At 34.2% G+C, this 12,767-nt stretch overlaps 1 protein-coding gene across 1 annotated transcript in view; it reads right to left on the bottom strand.

Annotated features, from left to right (window-relative positions):
- LOC111507545 (uncharacterized) overlaps positions 1-12,767 on the bottom strand; it is a 490,644-nt gene that overhangs the window by 91,855 nt on the left and 386,022 nt on the right. The window contains exon 5 of the mRNA XM_074179853.1: positions 3,065-3,229. Coding sequence (XP_074035954.1) covers positions 3,065-3,229 — 165 coding nt within the window. The remainder of the gene's footprint in view (positions 1-3,064; positions 3,230-12,767) is intronic.

The following is a 12,767-nucleotide window of genomic DNA, read 5'->3' as shown; positions in this document are numbered from 1 at the left end:
CCATACACAAAAATGATCCGACAAGCCATAGCATCGAAGTTTGGCCAGCAAATTCTCATGCCACACACGATCAAAGGCCTTAGAAATATCAAGCGCAACAGCTCTTGATTCTTCATGTTTCTCGATTGCATTATTCCTAATATGGGTGACACATGACATAAGGTCGTTTGTTAAAGGCTGTTGTTTCCGAAAGCCAGTCTGATGATCGCTGAAGATGTTGAAGTCTTCCATAAATTTGAGGATATGGTGGTTTACGCCTTTCTTCATGATTTTTGATATCACTGATGGCAAAGGGACAGGTCTATAGTTATTTGGAAGATTTTTCTGGCCCTTTTCGGGGATAGGCTGAACGCGAATAATTTCCCAAGAAGAAGAAATAACGCCTGACTAGACGCTGTCGAAAAGTAATTTCCGGTATTGTGAATTCTAGTGTGGGAGTAGTGGGTGGTGTCCTTTCCAGAAAATCGACTGTGGAGTGGGACGCAAATTGTTCAGCTAGTAGATTTGCTTTTTCTACGGCTGTTGTTGCAATTGAACCATCCGTTTGTGTTACTGGTGGAATTGTCGATTTTGTAATGTTCTGATTAACAGTTTCGAGTTCCGTTCAGAAGGATGTAGACCCGTTTGGAATGGCGAGCAGTTCATCCCTAACTCTCTTATTGTGAAGTTCTTTGCTTTCATTTATCCTAAGTTTGCAGCTGATGCGGTGTAATGTATTGAACAAATTTTATACATGAATCTGTAATTGAAACATCACCTTAATAGAGTCATTTTGACGTTCTCGTTTCGAAATGGAAATGGCATATAACAATCATAATTTATTCATCAGCAAATCATAATACATAAATATAAAATGAAGTATATGAAGTACAATATACCTTGATGAATAAACGGATACTTCCACTGAAGGTAAAACCCTGTATGTGTGTAAATTACAGAACAATAACAAAATAGAACAATTATATGAGTAGTGCTTGAGAGCTGAATAAATGAACAATAAACTATGGCATCACTGAAGAGACAGTCGCAAGATTGCTCCTTGTGCGTGACATAGCCTCTAGAAATGATAAAAATAATTTTACAAAAATCTTTTATATAAGTAGCACATAACACAAAATTTAAATTTTCACAATCCAGTTCAATTGAATAACACAATCGGTTTGAAATCTCAGTAAACATAACATTCATTCCCTGAGATTTCAGTTATTCTAAAACTCACCAATAATAATAAAAATAATAAAATATCAATGTCATACATTCCCGCATTGATAGACAAAATCAAAGGTTACACAAAAAAAATTTTTAAAACAAACAACCACATACAGACAGATCACGGAAGTTCATACTTGTTTGTGAATATAAGAAATATTGAAGTTTTACACATTGATAAACTATTGATAAAGTAGGGAGATATATTGATAAACTAGGGAGATACAAATATTGACTAAATTAATAATATGAAATATATAAAAAACAATAATATGCATGTAATGAGTAGAATACAGAAAGGGCCAAGTTCATATATTGGTAGTGCGATGTTCAAATTTCGTGTTTTAAAACTGTTTATCTTTTGTCTTGTGTTATTGGATCAAATTAAATTATGAACACTCTCTCAGTTAAGTTCTTTATAAATCTGACTAGTTTACTCTTGAATTAGTTGATATTACGTATCTGTTGAATATTCGAAGATAAGCGGTTGTATAGTTTTGGACCCAAGTATTGATGACATTTCTGGCCCACCGATTTATGCATACGAGGACATTGGAACTGTTCACGATGCCTAGTATCGTAAGGGGTAAGTGTCTCTAACTGATTCTTGTGTTTATGTTGTCCTATGTTACAGTTTTTGTAATACAATTATCTTACATCTAGTAATCCCGATTCTTTATAAAGTGTATCACTTGGATATCTCAAGCTCTTAGATAGCATCAATTTTAGAAATCGTTCCTGAATGACTTCAAGAGAATGGATGTGACTTTTAGATATACCTCCACATCCGAGTAGTCCATAAGTGATGTGACCTTCCACAAGACTGTGATGAATTATCTTCTTTTGTTTCAGGTCAAGAATATCATTCAACTGTCGGAATGTATAAAGAACAAATCGAAGTTTTTTCAGGAGGAAGTTGATGTGATGGTTCCATTTCAGATGTACATCTATAACTATTCCAAGATATTTTATTATATTTGCTGACATTATTCGTGTATTTTTTTCTAGAGACAGAGAATCAAATTCGGGGATTGTTGTTTTGTAATTAGAAAAAGGTAAGAAATGAGTTTTATCTGTTGATAGGGAAAAATCTGATTCTACATCTTGTTTCAAAGTAGGCCATGACTCGCCCTTATACAATATTGCGGTATCATCTGCAAAGCTGATTATTTTTCCTTTGCTCTGAATGGAAAATAAGTTATTTATGTATATTGAAAATAGTATCGGCCCCAGCACGGTACCCTGGGGCACACCATATTCAATTCTTTTGAAATCACTGTGTTTCATTTATTCTGACACATTGTGTTCGATTCTCAAGGCAGTTTTTGAATAACAGTAGACAATTGTCTCTTATCCAAATTTTTTTCAGTGTAGATATTAAAATGGTGTGGCTTACGGTATCAAAAGCATTTGCAAGGTCGACGAAAATGACAAGACATGGCCTACTTTCATCTAAGGCTCCATAAATATGATTTGTCAGCTCAATAATGGCATCTTCCGCTGACTTGCCCTCTTTGAAACCGTACTGCCTATCAGATAGAAGTTTATATTTATCCAAATAATTGAAGTTGAAGAATTTTCGCCCAAAAAAAAAGGAAAAGTAGGATACCAGACAGTGAATTTTCTAAACATTATTTTTTTACAATATATATCAGACATAAATCCCTGTTTGTTAGGGTGTATCAACGTATATGTTTCATTTCATCTTCATCTCATTCGTAGATATTCATTTAATTATTAAATCACTATTTCTTTATTGTTGGAATATTTTAATGGTATTTCTCGTGGTATTTTCCTGAGCAAAAGGGATATTTAACAAAACAATCACCCGTAATCCACGCTCTATTATACTCACCTCTCCCAACTTAGTCTCCGTGAGACGTTAGAATCGTCCACAACCATTTGGCTCTTTGAACCCCCTTGATTCAGCAATTTCCCTATTCTAAACAAAGCAGTTGTACTACTTCCAGGACTGGATATTCTGTAAGCTCTTGCAGCAACCACGTGTGGGGCTGGAACTCTGAGAACAAAAGTTTACACATATAAAGCATATAAAGGGATATAAAAGACAATAAAATCTTCTGAATATTGTCAGACATTTCAAATTGGATCAGAATTTACAAATTTATCTATTGGGTGAAATAAACAAGCCTCATCACGCTGGCCAATCAGATTTAACTGCAATTGGCTGGCGAAATTCATTGTTTCAGATATATCGCAGAGTGTCGGAGTGGTCAGTTATGTTTTAACGCGTATGGTGTGTACATATACGGTATTCTGAAGTATGAAATTTTCGAAATGTCTAATGTCTGCGTATTTGTGTCCCTAAACTCAACTCAAAAAAGACTAAAAAAACTGCACGTTATTATCAATTAAAAGAAGTAATCATGAACATTTACAAAAATTAAGTCGAAACAAATCCTCTATTGTCCGTTGATGAAAACGTGAAAAAATAGAAAACATTGCTGGAATATCAATATGAGAGAACATAAACGAAAGCATTCTTTTCCGGCTCCAAAACCAAATCCCTCACGAAAAAAAAACTATTGATAAATTAGACCATTTTGATTTGAACGCTATTAGAAGGAAAGCACATCAGTTTTTTTAGAAATGAAATGCCAACTATAGATTAAGTTCTAAAATTCGTAAACAATGTTCCTGATCTACCAAATTTCACAAGGTTGATATTTCACGAGTTATTAAAAAAATAAGTTTTAAATAAAAAAAAGGGTACAGATAGTTTGGTGCTCGAGAAACCAGAAATAGTATTTTGGAGACGACAATATTTAATAAAAACAAGTGCCTTCAGAAAAGAGAATAGAAAAATGTATCACCTGGATGAAACGTGGGTAAATACTGGGTAAGTTCTAAATTTGAGTTGATAAGTCAATGACTTCTTCAAGACAAGCCTGTTTAGATGGCCTCTCAACTGGTTCCCTCCAGATAACAATCACCTCATTATACTCTCAAGAAACCGCGTATGTTTGTGAACAAGATAACTTGTTATTTTTATGTGATGTCATTCGTATGGAAAGAAATGCTTTTCTAGTTTCAACTATAACAAAATGAATACTTTTCAGGCACAAAAAAAGGTTGATAGTATGTCACATAAGACGTGAAACCAATTTTGTCCCCGATAACTTGTAGGCCTTCAAGTAAAAAAAACGGGCGACTAACATGAGGAAATGGCATTTCTTCAGAGAATTGGTTAAGGAACATAGTTTCATAGTAATTGTTTAGTCACAAAAAAGCTGTAATCCAAGACTGGATGCGTTTAAAAAGTATACCATTCGACGATAACACCAAATATAATAAATGCATTGTTGACGAAATTGCTAAAGCACATAACAGAATAGTATAACTTCTTCCTCCTCAACACTGCGAGTTCAACTCAATAGAGCCCATTTAGGTGAACATAAAAAACTATGTTGTCAAAAAAACACTACTTTTGAATTTTGTGATTTTTAAAAATTTTTGTTGAAGCTATTCCATCTATTACCGCTGAAAAATGAAATAATTGCGTAGGGCATGTGAAAAATAAAGTAGAAATGGAAATGTTAAAATTAGTGCATCTAATGAATAATTTAGTTGATAATCAATCTTAATGATGATTCTTTCAGTAGCTTCTTTATAAACCGAATAATTGGGTCCAAAATGACAGAATGATTTATTATTCTATTATTACTATTTTAATTCATATGATAAAACGCCATTTTGAAATCAAGAACTGTTTATCTGTTTGTCCTGCTGAAATGACATAACCCTAGTTTTTTGTAGTTCGTTTTATGTTACATACACAAAATTATTTTGGTTCCTATACCTAGCCGCATATTATAATGAAAAATTCGGTCGTTCTTTAGTGCGACTCTGTACAATCAGCCTTCTCTGGGTAATGTTTTGCAGCACTACGTTGCTTGGATGAACAGAGTTTATTTTCATATAAAAATTGAATCACACGAAAAGGAAAATACTTCTGAAATACCTTCTTTTATATGAACATTGAATTCATTCATAACACTACGACTCTATGGCATCAACTCAAATGAGGCTTATTAATCATTACGTAGTGCCATTCAACTCATTCTAGAAATGGAGTCGCAATGTTATGAATGAATTGAGTGCTTCATTTTGTAATGCTATCCAGATTGGTGCTGAAGAGGTAATGAGACAAGTGTCTTATTTCGAAACATTGTATGTCCGCCATTGAGGATGACAGTGTTCCATGTAAGTGACATTTTCCCTCTTCCAGATACTATATTGTGTAGCAATCCTGTGAATGATTCAATACCATAACGAATGTTTGGAGAACAGACTGAATTGAAAAATTGATTTTTGTCTAATCCAATGCTCACATAAAAGTAGTTGTTGCGATAGTGTTTTTCCCATGTAATTCAAATTAAATATGAAAGTAATTGTTTCGATACGGTTTTTTTTTGTTTGTGTCTGAAAGTCACTTTTTTGCATGAACTAAACATTTTTGTATTTCCCAAAAATGAATCATTTGTAAAAATATACCCCTTTCAATTAAAATATTTTCTATATTTTTCATGTTGTGGATTGTGAAAATGCCCAAAGAAGTTAAATGAAGAGGAAAGTATAATATAAACTTCAAAAACTCCGGAATTCAGAATATCTTGAGGTCCCAAAATTATAATTACATGTCAAAAATATTATTGTTGACAGTAGTTGTCATCAACAGTGATTTAGGTTCATTCATATTGGTCTCCAACAACGTTTTCATAATTTTCATGCATCGAGGAAAATGTCAAAGAAATCGTTAGCTCTGTTATGCCAGCGACGCAAAGTACGGAAATCACATTTACAAAATGCCAAAATTAGGTATTTTTTAGGTGCTTTTCAGGTACCGAAGTCAAAAATTAGGTGCTCTGTAACTTACACCGCAACTCAATACTCAAAGTTGCGTTGATAGTATTATGTAATGCTAGCAACGCATAATGAAAATAATAATGAAATAATGAATGTTAAGGAAACACTATTAGGTTAGGTTAGGTTAGGTGCTAATTAAGTGCTAAACGGCGAGGATCGTAAACTTTTCTAATTAATAAACAAAAGCTTCCAATGCTCAATCAGGTATAAATGAAGCGTGGTAACAAAGTGCTAATTAGGTGCTTGCAAGAAATTAAGATGAAAATTTTTTGTCAAAAAAATTATCCTATCAAATTTGTCTATTTCTAGTCATGTGTGTCGAAATAACCAATGAAACCATCATTACACTGATAACTACCCATGGATAGTTTTCACGGGTAGTTATCACTTATGTCATGACATTGCTAAGCAACCAACACAATAAAGTTGGTTGACATTTCAGTAATTCAATTTATTTCGAAAATGTATGTTGGAAACACAGTTTCCAACAAGCTTCTTCTGATCCTTTATTAGTTATTCAGTTCCAACTTTAATTGTGCTTAATCCATCCCTGAACGCGCTCTGTCAATTCATTTATTGCTTTCCAACTCCTACATCTGTAAACCTTTAGGTTCCTTCAACGAATTCCCAGAATTCCAGAAACATCGCCCCTTTCCCTTATCGGTCGACATTAAAAATTCCCAAAAAGAACCGAGAGAGGTACAACGCATTCCGAGATTGTCCTCCGAGGTAGTGAAACCTAACTGACTTTTCTTTCTCCTACTGAGATTTAGTCTCTTCATTTTTCAATTTATCCACGACGCTCGAATAATTTCGGCGTTTGTATTTTTTCCAAGTTAATAAGTAAAGGAAGGTGAATTTGCATATATTAGTGGTACATTGTGCATAGTGTGTCTTGAAGAAGGAAACGTTTTGTAAGTAATTTAAACACAGACTATCTTATGAGAAGCATTTTGCCAACGCCCAATGTTACTTGTATGTCCTACGATTTTGTGAGATGGTAGCTGCTAAGGATTGTAAATATATTTAGTTAACGAACTGATTCAGCGTCAATTTATTCAAAGCCAGCAACCTACAAGGAATCCAGTCCACTAGTATCGAAGTTGATTATAACTCCCCCGTGTTCGAGAAAGGGCAGTTAAACCCATCCCGATCAATGTCACTTCCTCGCTTTGGTGTTCAAAATGATGCGGCAATTGACAAAATCATTGAAGAAAATACACCAAAAAATACTGTCAATAGTAAAAAAAACACTTGGAAAATATTTAGCAAGATCAACGGAATAACTTTATACGAATTGTTCTTTTAATAACTGTGTGTTCAATAAATAATTTTGTTCGAATTGCAAAAAATTTTCTCACCGAATATCCCTCGAACATTGATAAATAACTCATAATTTTATCACAACTTCCTCAAGCACGTTATTTTAGGTAACATCCCTCCGCCTTCGGCGTCGGGATGTTACCAAATAACGTGCTTTCGAAAACTGTGATAAAATTATTTCGTTAGTTATCAATGTCCTTGGGATATTATAGCTGAAAATTTTTTGCCAAAAAAATTATCCTATCAAATTTGTCTATTTCTAGTCATGTGTGTCGAAATAACCAATGAAACCATCATTACACTGATAACTACCCATGGATAGTTTTCACGGGTAGTTATCACTTATGTCATGACATTGCTAAGCAACCAACACAATAAAGTTGTTTGACATTTCAGTAATTCAATTTATTTCGAAAATGTCACTTCCTCGCTTTGGTGTTCAAAATGATGCGGCAATTGACAAAATCATTGAAGAAAATACATCAAAAAATACTGTCAATAGTAAAAAATACACTTGGAAAATATTTATGGAGTTTTGTGATGCCAGAAAATATGAATTGGATGGAAATCGTACTCTCGAAGAGCTTGCATTAATACTCAAGGATTGGGCGATTAATATGAGAAAAAAAGGATAGCACAGAGTTTAAGGAGGCTACTGTTAAAACCGTATGGAATATAACAAGCAAATTATTACAAGAAAAGTATTACAAGGAGTATAATATCAAGCTAGACCCCTTTAAAAGTGTTGCATTCAAACAAGCGCGGAATGCACGCGACGCAGCACGAAGAAATTTACAAACAGATCCCACTAAACGCAAAACAAGCTCAGTACCATTAACTTCAAATGAAATGAGTAAAATTATAAACTTTTGGGATGAAAATACCCCTATAGGACTCCTACGCAAATTTTATCATATAGCAGCGGTGGAATTGGCTTGGAGAGGTGGTGAAGGTGCTGCTTGCTTAGTTGATTATTTTCATATCGAAAAGGACAACAATGGATCTCCAACTAATAGGATAGAATATAATCCAATTTTCAGTAAAACCTGCCAAGGGGATTCAAAGAACTGCGCCTCTAGCAAATGGTTAGTTCAAAATAATGATAACAATGCTTGTCCTGTCAGATTATTCATTAAATTATTATCAAAACGAGGCACAAATATCAAGACAAATAGACTATTTTTAAGGCCAAATCGTCACTGGAAGACAGGAAGCGATAACTGGTATGACAATATGCCTCTGGGTAGAAATATAATCAACGGATGGACGAAATCTTCTGCTGAAGCAATTGGCTTGGATACGAAACAGAGGAAAATAACCAATCACTCTAATAGAGCAACTGCAGTCAGTCAACTAGCTAAGAGTGGAGTTCAAGAACAGCAATTGTTGAAAATTACTGGGCACAATAATGGAAATTCCATAAAACCTTATTTGAATATTGATCAGGAACATCATAACCAAATAATCAATAGTATGCGTGGAAACACCTATGCAGTAACCGAGGCAAATACAGCAAGATCAACGGAATATCATTATACGAATTGTTCCTTTAATAACTGTGTGTTCAATAAATAATTTTGTTCGAATTGCAAAAAATTTTCTCACCGAATATCCCTCGAACATTGATAAATAACTCATAATTTTATCACAACTTCCTCAAGCACGTTATTTTAGGTAACATCGCTCCGCCTTCGGCGTCGGGATGTTACCAAATAACGTGCTTTCGAAAACTGTGATAAAATTATTTATCACAGAGAAAAAAAAATAACAATATACAAAAAAGTCTTGAAATTCTCGTAAACTCATACATAGACAATCAAAATGAAGTGCTAATTGAGTGCTCTCTAGATATTCATAGTAAACCTAGATTCTATAATGCCTATGGGGCTCATGTTCTTGAAAACTACCATGACTGATGTACTGAGTTCTTATAGTACATTCCTCAATGAATAAGGGCAAGAGAATAAAGTGCTAATTAGACGCTCACTAGATATTTATAGTAAACCTAGATTCCATAATGCCTGTGAGGCTTATGGATCTGAAAATCACTATGACTGATGGACTGAGTTCTTACAGTACGTTTCTCAATAAATAAGGGCATGAGAATGAAGTGCTAATTAGTACTCATTAGATTTTCACGGAACACCTGAGTTCCATAATGCCTTGACTTTCGCGCTCAAAATTTGATGTTCTTTATTGGATTGGTATCCGATTCATTTCGTTAGTGCACGTCTGAGAAAGCTGAAAATAATCTATTCCTATGAAAATGTCAAGAGTTTAATAAAACAACGTTTTGATCCTCATTTTTACAAAAAACAATTGACAAGATAGTCATAATTTTCTTTCACATATAGTCAGTGGGCATACTAGTAGACTGGCTATAAATAAAATTATCTAAGAACAATGACTGTTAGTTCATTAACCTACTGTGTAGAGAGTTGAGACTGGCTCGAACGAATTGTTCTTACATAATTTGATTTATAGCCAGTCTTCAAGTATGCCCACTGACTATATGTGAAAGTTTTCTTTCCTTATACAAGGAATTGGGCAAATTTCGGATATGCAGTTGGTCACCTCGTTCACAGGCAGATGGGGCGACGACAAACCTGTTGTTTGTTGTATGCTTCAGCTTAGTTCGAGGAATGATACTCTGACGGAATTCGATTTTCAATTATCGGAAATCATCGACTTTATGTTGATGATATACATTACCTTGCACTGACGAGTGACCAAACAGCCCGAAACCGGTCTGCAAATGTGTTCCAATAATTGAAAATCTATTGCGGCAGTTGTATCGCCAACATCATATGCAGGAATAACTTCTGTGAAGAATTCTGTACTGACACCTGTCGGATATAATCCAACGCCCTTCGTGGTATTAGCCAAGGGAGTAGTTGTTTTCTGATAGGTGTCAGTCCATTAACCTACTGTGTAGGGAGTTGAGACTAGCCTGAACGAATTGTTATTAGAAAATTTGATAACTTTCTTATTTTAAATTAATTATATTTTTTATTAACGGGTATTTGCAAGATGACTTTTAACTGGTTTGTCTATATTCTATATGAATGGAGTGAGCCAATAAATACAGTCTTTCGCTTACCGTCTACAATTTTTTTTTAAATGTTACAAAAATTATTTCAGAAGTGAAACTCGATTTCTCAACTCTTTATGGAGGTCACCGAATTTATAATGTTCTTTCTAAATAACCCAAAAAATAATTACTTTTTTTCCGTTTTTTTTTTCAGTTGAATTACGAAAATGACATCTTGAAGCTTCTGTTCTTGTCGGCAATTCAATTCTCATTGAAGAAGCTCTGATCTTTTTTGTCGACTTAACAGTTGAAGATGTATGAAGCTCTGAAAACCTGCGAGGATAAATATTTGCTATTATTATTGTGAAAAAATTAAAATTCGAAATCTTCTCTTTAGTCTGTTTAAGATAATATCTCACACTCCTTATGTTAAATCAAATGGTGTTGGTATTGAGGAATGTTCTATAGGAACTCATTACATCAGTTATGGTGGTTTTCAGGACCATGAGCCCCATAGGCATTATAGAATCTAGGTTTACTATGAATATCTAGTGAGCACCTAATTAGCAATTTATTCTCTTCCCCTTATTTATTGAGGAACGTTCTATAGGAACTCAGTACATCAGTCATGGTGGTTTTCAGTTCCATGAGCCCCATAGCGATTATGAAATCTAGGTTCACTATAAATATCTAATGAGCACCCAATTAGCACTTCATTCTCTTGCCATTATTTATTGAGAAAAGTACTATAAAAACTCAGTACATACGTCATGGTGGTTTTCAGGTCCATGAGCCCCATAGGCATTATAGAATCTAGTTTCACTCTGAATATCTAGTGAGCAAATAATTATCACTTTATTTTGATTGCCTATGTATTAGTTTACGAGCATTTCAAGACTTCATTGTATATTGTTAATTTTTTTCTCAAATCAGGTATCTCGAATTTTTTTTCCGCTTATTCATGGTCGTTTGCATCTTAATTTCTTGCAAGCACCTAATTAGCACTTTATTACCACGCTTAGTTTATGTCTCTTTGAGCATTCGTCCTCGTTTTCGAGAGACCTGATTCTTAGATCTGTTTAGCGAAATTGGAAGCTTTTGTATATTAATTAGAAAATTTTACGATCCTAACCGTTCAGCACTTAATTAGCACCTAATATTGTTTCCTTAACATTCATTATTTTATTATTATTTACATTGTGTTGCTAGCATTACATAATGCTAGCAACGCAACTTTGAGTATTGAGTTGCGGTGTAAGTCACAGAGCATCTAATTTTTGACCTCGGTACCTAAAAGCACCTGAAAAATACTTAATTGTGGCATTTTCTGAATGCGATTTCCGTACTTTGCGTCGCTGGCGTAACACAGCTGAAATCGTTACGTGCAGACGAATACTGATAAACTGGTAAATGAAACCGACTCGTTATTCACAATTTAGTACTGCTATACAAGACGAAATATAGTTTTTACTGTTCTGAATATCGTGAGTACACCTGAGACCTGCTACAATTGAAAATAATAGGTGGTAGCGTTCACAGTTTTATGTATTCGCTTTTATGCCGACACTTCTGGAAACAATAAATATCCTACGATCATCAATTTGATGGCGCATAAATACCCATATTCATCATTTATGTCAGACATGGGTCGATCATGTATATCTAAAAAAAACACGACACAGTCAGTGACAAAAATGAAGCTATAAATAATAAATGGGATGATCGTGATCATATTGGAAATTGTGATTTTCTTTTGCTTTGTTTGAGAATTTTTTTTTGTTATCCAGAATATTTTCAGGAAAAGTCATTTGGTGAAGCTTTCTAGTTAGTCTGATAATGGAGGTATGTTTCTATGATTCGAAATTTTTCCGAACTGAGTATTAGATTGTGCATTATACGGGTTGAGCCAATAAAAACGAATCACAAAAATCGCCTGGATAGGTCCATTCTTATTTTAATGGAGAAACAGGTTCCAAGCTCACCACTTCAAATCTCTTAGCAAAATACAATCCGTTTCTTGAATTCTGGAGAGGCTACGAAGTTTTCGTTTGTGAAAGAACGATACTTGGTTGACGAGTTGTCTAAAAAACAAACTCGAACAGATTGTATTTTGAAAAGAGATTGGAAATCAAGTGATGCCTTGGTTGAGAGGTCAGTAATTTCTCTTCTCCACAGTACCTACTTACTTTCCCATAGTTTGTTGTTTTGAAGCATTGTGGACACTTTCGTTTGATTGGTACGGGTACCTAAGGTAACACCTTTCATCCTCTTATGATTTTAAGTTAACCTTTCAATTTAACTACCACACAGTCACAAA

Source organism: Leptinotarsa decemlineata, unplaced genomic scaffold (genome assembly GCF_025532065.1).
Source record: "Leptinotarsa decemlineata unplaced genomic scaffold, Ldec_3_MD MMD2_tig00026282_RagTag_RagTag, whole genome shotgun sequence".
Lineage (NCBI taxonomy): Eukaryota > Metazoa > Arthropoda > Insecta > Coleoptera > Chrysomelidae > Leptinotarsa > Leptinotarsa decemlineata.
This window is presented reverse-complemented; position numbering and strand designations above follow the sequence as displayed.